The following is a 9,250-nucleotide window of genomic DNA, read 5'->3' on the forward strand; positions in this document are numbered from 1 at the left end:
AAGAGTTTCATGTTTAAATTACAGAGTTTTGCTTCATATATGCAAATAGACCCCAAATACATTTGTGTATAGATATGTTAAATTTTGAAATATAAATCAAATCATGTACACATGCTTTGATTTTATGTGGAAAAATTTTTATCGCCATTGAAAAGTCTATATTATCCTTTTAAATGGCTATGTAATATTCTATTATAGAAATAAGCAAATATTTAAATGCATTCCAACTTACAAATTTTGTGTCAGTTTGAAATTGTTTAAAATATTGGTAAGATAACAATGAATATTTACAACCTCTTTGTCACTATGATTCAGGAATACTGGATTTTTTTTTTTTTTCTGTTCCTAGAACTCAACAAATCCTTTTTGCTCAGGATTTTGCCTTTACTTATTCCTGTGCAAGGAACAATTTGTTTTAAGAAGTTATCAAATATTTCTAAGGACTTCAAATCTGAAGCTAGTGGATAGAAAAGCAAATGAGAAGTGAAGGGATATGTAAACAAAAGCAACATATAAAGAACAGGGGACTCGAATAACTTTGTATCTTGGACCAAGAAGACAGGCAAGCCTAGAAAATAAAACTCTCTCTTTTTAGAGATGGTTTGTCAGGGTTCTCTTTCTTCTAACTGCATTAATAATCAAGACTCATAGCCTTGAAGGGAAGCCAGAAAACTTGAATTCTCCCAAACTTTGTATGTGTGCATGCAAATGTGCATTCTGTTAGGTAGAGTATATAATAATACATCCTATTGTTACATATATATATGCTATTATTTCTTTGATACAAGGATAACTTTTTCTGATAAATATGAGCAAACAGTTTTAACACTATATCTAACAATAAATTGTAGGAAATCCATCTAAAGTAATACATTTCCAAATGCTCACTTTGTTACACTCAGAAGGTATTTTGTGTTTTGATTTCCCTGCAGCTCTGACCTTCCTGTCCCAGAGGGCGTCTTCTCTGTCTCTAGCCAGGAGCATGGAAGGCAACCAGACATGGATCACAGAAGTCACCCTCCTGGGATTCCAGGTCGATTCAGCACTGGAGTTTTTCCTCTTTGGACTTTTCTCTGTCTTCTACACCCTCACCCTTCTGGGGAATGGAGTCATCCTGGGGCTTATCTGCTTAGACTCAAGACTGCACACCCCCATGTACTTCTTCCTCTCACACTTGGCCATCATCGACATGTCCTATGCCTCCAACAATGTCCCCAAGATGCTGGCAAATCTTGTGAGTCAGAAAAGAACCATCTCCTTTGTTCCCTGCATTATGCAGACATTTTTATATCTAGCTTTTGCTCACACAGAGTGCTTGATTTTGGTGGTGATGTCCTATGACAGGTATGTGGCCATCTGCCACCCCCTCCATTACGTTATCACCATGAGCTGGAGAGTGTGCACTGTCTTGGCCATCACATCCTGGGTGTTAAGCTTCCTCCTGGCCCTGGTCCACTTAGTTCTCTTTCTGAGGCTGCCCTTCTGTGGGCCTCATGAAATCAACCACTTCTTCTGTGAAATCCTGTCTGTCCTCAAGCTGGCCTGTGTTGACACCTGGCTCAACCAAGTTGTCATCTTTTCGGCCTGTGTTTTTATCTTACTGGGGCCCCTCTGCCTGGTGCTGGGCTCCTATGCGCGCATCCTGGCCGCCATCCTAAGGATCCAGTCCGCTGAGGGCCGCAGGAAGGCCTTTTCCACCTGCTCCTCCCACCTCTGCGTGGTCGGGCTCTTCTTTGGCAGTGCCATCGTCATGTACATGGCCCCCAAGTCCCGCCACCCTGAGGAGCAGCAGAAGATCCTTTCCCTGTTTTACAGTCTTTTCAACCCCATGCTGAACCCGCTGATCTACAGCTTGAGGAGCAAAGAGGTCAAAGGTGCCTTTAGGAGAGTGCTGTGGAAGGACAGGCTAATGTGAAGAATATCAAAGGGCAACATGCAGGAGGAACTTTGTTCCCTCTGAAATATGGTGAATGCATGCTAAGTTGCTTTAGTTGTGTCTGACTCTATGCAACTCTATGGACTGTAGTCCACCAGACTCCTCTGTCCATGAGATTCTCCAGGCAAGAATACTGGAATGGGTTGCAATGACTTCCTTCAGGGGACCTTCCCAATTCAGGGATCAAACCCGTCTCTTATGTCTCCTGCATTGGCAGGTGGGTTCTTTACCACTAGTGCCACCTGTTAAGCCCCTGAAATATGGTAGGGGGCATTTTTTGCCTTTAGCTGTAATGCTACAATATTATAGCATATTATAGATCTAACTGGACTTCCCTTGTGGCTCAGCTGGTAAATCTGCCTGTAATGTGGAAGACCTAGGTTTGATCCCTGGTTTGGGAAGATCTCCTGGAGAACTAAAAGCCTACCCACTCCAGTATTCTGGCCTGGAGAAGTCCATGGACTATACATTCCATGGGGTTGCAAAGAGTCAGACATGACTGAGTGACTTTCACTTACTTACTTACTTACTTATAGACCTAATTGGTGCTTCTGAATTGTGGTGTTAGAGAAGACTCTTGAGAGTCCCCTGGACAGCAAGGAGATCAAACCAGTCAATTCTAAAGAAATCAACCTTGAATATTCATGGGAGGACTGATGCTAAAGCTGAAGCTCCAATACTCTGGCCACCTGATGTGAAGAGCTGACTCACTAGAAAAGACCCTGATGCTGGGAAAGGTTGAAGGCAGGAGGAGGAGGGGGTTACAGAGGAAGAGATGGTTGGATGGCATCATCGACTCAATGGACATGAGTTTGAGCAAGCTCTGAGAGTTGGTGATGGACAGGGAAGCCTGGTGTGTTGCAGTTCATGGGTTTGCATAGAGTCAGACATGACTTAGCCACTGAAAAACAACAATAATAGACCTAAACATATAATCAGAAACTATATAGACCTTAAAAAATAAAATAGATAACTATTCATGACCCTGGATAGGAATAGGTTCCTAGAGATGATCCAAAAAGTACAAGACATAAAATTTGAAAAATTGGTAAATATTGGATTTTTTGAAAATTAATTATTCTACTTGTCAAAGTCATGATTGAAAAAAAAGAAATACAAATTACAGACCATGTACTTTTTGAAAATGCTAGTCTGGTCACAGGAGGGGACAAAGGAAAGGCTTAGAAAAAAAGCAAGGTTTATTATACATTTAGGTTGGGGACAGGAGACATGGCCCACCATGTGGGGTCACATGGGGGACACAACTAGGTGGTCAGGAGGCAGAAGACAGCATAAGGAGGAAGGTTAAACTACTGCCTTTATTGGCATTTCTGCAGGAAACCCTGAAGTAAGCGGTTTATATGAATAAGTTGGAGTTCTTATAATAGATAAATCTTTACCATGTAAAGAAGGAAATCAGGTAGACTGAATGCACAGAATTCTCAAGGCAAGAATTCTCTAATATTTTGAATCCACGCTATCTTACTTTCAGTAATCTCATTTTAAGTCTTTCTGGCCTCTCTTCTTTCTTGAAATAACAAGTGCTATATAATAGTATGCTTTATTGTTTTCTTGTTGCTTTCTTGGTTTTCCTCGGTTTGAAAATCAACATCCCCATTTCTGAATTGCATACAACTAAGTGCAATTTTTCTCTCAGTTTTTAACAATTCCCTGGTATTAAAATATTCCACTGACAAACTGATCTGCAATTTGATTTGAAATATCTTTTCACTATCTTCTCACAAAAAGAACTGGACATTTCTGACTTGCATTTGTCTTACTTAAAACATATATTAAAGAAGAAATATATGAAGTAATCTGAAAAAAGTAAGAATAGTTTTCAGTTATAAACTTCATGCTCATGAAATGATGAATCTCTGATCTATAAGGCAAAATAAAAAAAAATAAATTTTACCCAAAACAAAACATTTTAAGTTAATGACTGTAGTGCTTTTCTTCATATAAGAAGATGCGAGAGTCTGGGCTCATTGTAATCATTCCTTGGTTTTGCATCTTAGCCATCTAGAGCCAGTATCTTGTTCTTCTCCATCCTGAGCTCCCCTCAGGGCACACCACCAGCTGTAGAGCTTGTGGCTAGTTGATGACAACATTTTTGGAGTTGTCTGACAGGCTGCCTTCCTGAGGCTATAGTCCTCAGAAATGTCCCCACATAAAACAGAACTTGCACCATTTAGGTTGTATGTTTTTTAAGAGAGAGGCTCACAGCTGGAGGGTGATGTTGTCTCTTAACACAATTATGCCAGATGCACAAAAATGGGAAGTCATATGTTTGCCAACACCAACCCTACTTTTGGAATTTAACAAGGTCAAACAGAAGCATGCAATCCTGAGCGCCATTGTACTGGCTGGTCTTATGATTTGAGATAAGATGTTGGTCTTGTGATATGATGATAAACTGGATCCATTGTTGGTGACTGAATGGAACTCTAGTTGTGTAGCAGTAACTTTTGATTCTCATTCTTCAGGTTGCTTCTACTAGAAAAGATTTCACTGGGAAGAAATTTTCTGGGAACCATTCTCCATGTGGCCATTAGACCATGTAACACAATTTTCAGCTGATCGATCACTGTGTTAACTATAAACCTTGATGATCAAATGCTTAGAAAGGTCCTTGGTTATAGTGGACAAAGTATATCAGTTTCATTCCTAGCAGACCACGGTATACTATGCACAGATACTCATCACCTCCATTTTTGTGGATGGAAAGCTGTTAAAACAGAAGAGGAGAGACAATGGGTTTCTGACAGGAATAAATTATAGACTTCACATGGCAGGTGTGAATTTCTTGAGAAATAGCCCCACCCTGAAAGGAGGAAAATTTTAGAAGGCCTTGCAGCATGTTCAGACTAAATTACATTTAGGTAGGCTAGCAAGCCCTATATGGAGGACCCAATATTTTGGGGTAGCAAAACATACTCGTAACTGCACTCATGTTATTAGTACACAGTGATAACCACAGCATGGCGGATTTGTCCCACAAAACCAAAGAATGGCTTTAAAAGAGAACGGTGGCCATCTAGACATCATTGAACACCCTGAATTCACTTTTAATGAGGTGTGACAGCCAGCTGAAAAAAAAATATTTTTTTTTTTTACTAGAATGAGAAGATTAGAGGGAATTCTCTTCTAGGAAAAAAGTAAGGGATAAGAGTCAGCCTGGGAATAGAATGAGACCTTAGTGAAATGGATCAGACAGACTCAGCAAATGAAGCTGGATACTGCTAGCATTCAGCCCTTACCAAGACCTCTTGACAGTTTTGATCCAGATGGAGACTAAAGTAACCATGAGACAAAGCCCTTCCATTCTAGCTGCTGGAGCCAAAGGAACACAGTTATGGGGATCTTATAGACCTTGGAACTTAGTTTCTCTGGCAGTGTTTGTAATTTTCACCGAAGCATAACGAGTGCATGCTCAACTGTGAAGAGTAGATCAGAAGAAGACATACCTGTAGTACAGTTAGTCTGAATATCACTGTGTCCTCCTCCTCAGGGTGGGGCAGGCAGAGAAGCAGGCCCCACTATATAACAGCCCACAAAAGAAGCTAGCTTTAGTACAAGCCTCTAAAGTGAGACAGGGTACCTGGCTTTGTCCCCTACTGACTTGGAACCCAGAAATAAGTGAGTCATGGCTAACTATAATGATACTTGTCCATAATGCTAATCTGGTATATGGACAAGTGCCAGATCTGTTGGAGAGGCAAAGACCTCTGATTCTTACTGATGGGTTCTGAAATGAAAACTGAATTGTACCGTGACAGTAATATGGTTTAGCATTGGCTGGTTACTAAGATTCAAATATATATATATACTCGAATACTCAGACATGTCTGGCTCTTTGTGACCCCATGGGCTGTAGCCCACCAGGCTCCTCTGTCTATGGGATTTTTCAAGCAAGAATACTGGAGTGTGTTACTATTTCCTTATCCAGGCGATCTTCCCCACCCAGGGATCAACCTGGGTCTCATGCATTGCAGGGAGATTCTTTACCAACTGAGCCACCAGGGAAATCACAAAGATTTGACTACCTTATAAGGTAGTCATTGATATTGATACTGATGACCAAATGTATTGGGAGGTTAGGTTAAAGCCACCTCAGAATCTAATACCAATGGAAAATGGCTGGCCTGAAGAACAACTTTATTTAGCTAACCATCAGCTCAATTCTATGCCAAATATTTTTGCATAAAGTTATAAGCTTAAAGGGGAAAAAATAGTCAAAATAGTACAAAAATGTGAAAATGTGCATCATGACTTTATAGGATATGCATGTTCCTCTGAGGTTACTCTTATCCTACACTCATTCCTCCAAATGTTTGGCATTCTGAAATGAAGTATTTCGTGCCGTATTGGTAAACAAGATGTCACAGCCATCAGTGATTTGGGGCCTCCAAATGTGAGTTTCTGAGCCCAGGGAGGAAACCCAAAAGGAAGAACAAGGACCTCCTGTTGTAAGATGACTCCTGCAAGTGTTTTCTCTTCTCTGTTGCCTGGCAAGGGTGGGTGGTCAGTGGTTCATTTAACAGTGTGTCTTTTGGTTCTCTCGAATAAAGTCCTTCACAGAATAAATGTATAAGATTGTAAAAGTCAATGTTTTAAATAATTTATTTTCCTAATTTGGTAAGTTGGCTTTTTTGTTGTGTGTTAGAACTCATCACCAGACCAAAGGTCATGTAGATCTTTTGTTGTTTTCTCAAATTGTATAGTTTATTAAATTGAATTACGGTGCTAGTTGCAAAAAAAAAAAAAAAAAATCCCTACAGTGAGCCCTGAGGAAAGGAAGCTCAGGATGTGTAAACAGGGTAGTGGCCCCAGATAGATTAGGCGCATATGAAAGAAATGATTTCAGTAAGCCCAGCTTGCATCTTCCCATACACAGAAAAGCACTAAATTCCTTGAGATATCTGGTTTACAATGGGCTTGATTAACAATCAGGCACTAATCTGGGTACTGCTGTGAAGGGATTTTACAAACCTACTGTCGTGAAGTATGGAGGCTATCTTTTAGCACTGATCAGATCAGATCAGATCAGATCAGTCGCTCAGTCGTGTCCGACTCTTTGTGACCCCATGAATCGCAGCACGCCAGGCCTCCCTGTCCATCACCAACTCCCGGAGTTCACTCAGACTCATGTCCATCGAGTCAGTGAGGCCATCCAGCCATCTCATCCTCTGTCATCCCCTTCTCCTCCTGCCCCCAATCCCACCCAGCATCAGAGTCTTTTCCAATGAGTCAACTCCTCGCATGAGGTGGCCAAAGTACTGGAGTTTCAGCTTTAGCATCATTCCTTCCAAAGAAATCCTAGGGCTGATCTCCTTCAGAATGGACTGGTTGGATCTCCTTGCAGTCCAAGGGACTCTCAAGAGTCTTCTCCAACACCACAGTTCAAAAGCATCAATTCTTCGGCGCTCAGCCTTCTTCACAGTCCAACTCTCACATCCATACATGACCAGAGGAAAAACCATAGCCTTGACTAGATGAACCTTTGTTGGCCAAGTAATGTCTCTGCTTTTGAATATGCTATCTAGGTTGGTCATAACTTTCCTTCCAAGGAGTAAGCGTCTTTTAATTTCATGGCTGCAATCACCATCTGCAGTGGTTTGGGAGCCCAGAAAAATAAAGTCTGACACTGTTTCCACTGTTTCCCCATCTGTTTGCCATGAAGTGATGGGACCAGATGCCATGATCTTCATTTTCTGAATGTTGAGCTTTAAGCCAACTTTTTCACTCTCCACTTTCACTTTCATCAAGAGGTTTTTTAGTTCCTCTTCACTTTCTGCCATAAGGGTGGTGTCATCTGCATATCTGAGGTTATTGATATTTCTTCCGGCAATCTTGATTCCAGCTTGTGTTTCTTCCAGTCCAGCGTTTCTCATGATGTACTCTGCATAGAAGTTAAATAAGCAGGGTGACAGTATACAGCCTTGACGTCCTCCTTTTCCTATTTGGAACCAGTCTGTTGTTTCATGTCCAGTTCTAACTGTTGCTTCCTGACCTGCATACAAATTTCTCAAGAGGCAGATCAGGTGGTCTGGTATTCCCATCTCTTTCAGAATTTTCCACAGTTTATTGTGATCCACACAGTCAAAGGCTTTGGCATAGTCAATAAAGCAGAAATAGATGCTTTTCTGGAACTCTCTTGCTTTTTCCATGATCCAGCGGATGTTGGCAATTTCATCTCTGGTTCCTCTGCCCTTTCTAAAACCAGCTTGAACATCAGGAAGTTCACGGTTCACATATTGCTGAAGCCTGGCTTGGAGAATTTTGAGCATTACTTTACTAGCGTGTGAGATGAGTGCAATTGTGTGGTAGTTTGAGCATTCTTTGGCATTGCCTTTCTTTGGGATTGGAATGAAAACTGACCTTTTCCAGTCCGGTGGCCACTGCTGAGTTTCCCAAATTTGCTGGCATATTGAGTGCAGCACTTTCACAGCATCATCTTTCAGGATTTGGAATAGCTAAACTGGAATTCCATCACCTCCACTAGCTTTGTTTGTAGTGATGCTTTCTAAGGCCCACTTGACTTCACATTCCAGGATATCTGGTTCTAGGTCAGTGATCATACCATCGTGATTATCTGGGTCGTGAAGATCTTTTTTGTCCAGCTCTTCTGTGTACTCTTGCCATCTCTTCTTAATATCTTCTGCTTCTGTTAGGTCCATACCATTTCTGTCCTTTATCGAGCCCATCTTTGCATGAAATGTTCCTTTGGTATCTCTGATTTTCTTGAAGAGATCTCTAGTCTTTCCCATTCTGTTGTTTTCCTCTATTTCTTTACATTGATCACTGAAGAAGGCTTTCTTATCTCTTCTTGCTATTCTTTGGAACTCTGCATTCAAATGTTTATATCTTTCCTTTTTTCCTTTGCTTTTCGCTTCTCTTCTTTTCACAGCTATTTGTAAGGCCTTCCCAGACAGCCATTTTGCTTTTTTGCATTTCTTTTCCATGGGGATGGTCTTGATCTTTGTCTCCTGTACAATGTCACGAGCCTCATTCCATAGTTCATCAGGCACTCTATGTATCAGATCTAGGCCCTTAAATCTATTTCTCACTTCCACTGTATAATCATAAGGGATTTGATTTAGGTCATACCTGAATGGCCTAGTGGTTTTCCCTACTTTATTCAATTTAAGTCTGATAGTCAATTTGAGTCTGATAGTCAATTTACGTCTGATAGTTCAATTTAGCACTGATAGTCAGATACAACTTAGTGACTAAACAACAAAAAATGGAAGTTATCCTGGGGCCTGCCCTAATCAGGCAGAAAATGAAGAAGAACTTATGGCAGAAAGTGAA

The 9,250-nt window shown here is 40.9% G+C and overlaps 1 protein-coding gene across 1 annotated transcript; it reads left to right on the forward strand.

Moving 5' to 3' along the window:
* The first annotated feature begins 982 nt into the window (after nt 1-982).
* On the forward strand, nt 983-1,915 carry LOC129658736 (olfactory receptor 2A14-like). Its single transcript, XM_055589582.1, has one exon. It carries the CDS (start codon nt 983-985, stop codon nt 1,913-1,915), a length of 933 nt encoding a protein of 310 aa, XP_055445557.1.
* The last annotated feature ends 7,335 nt before the right edge of the window (nt 1,916-9,250 follow it).

This window comes from Bubalus kerabau, chromosome 8, assembly GCF_029407905.1.
Source record: "Bubalus kerabau isolate K-KA32 ecotype Philippines breed swamp buffalo chromosome 8, PCC_UOA_SB_1v2, whole genome shotgun sequence".
In the NCBI taxonomy this organism is placed as follows: Eukaryota; Metazoa; Chordata; class Mammalia; order Artiodactyla; family Bovidae; genus Bubalus; species Bubalus kerabau.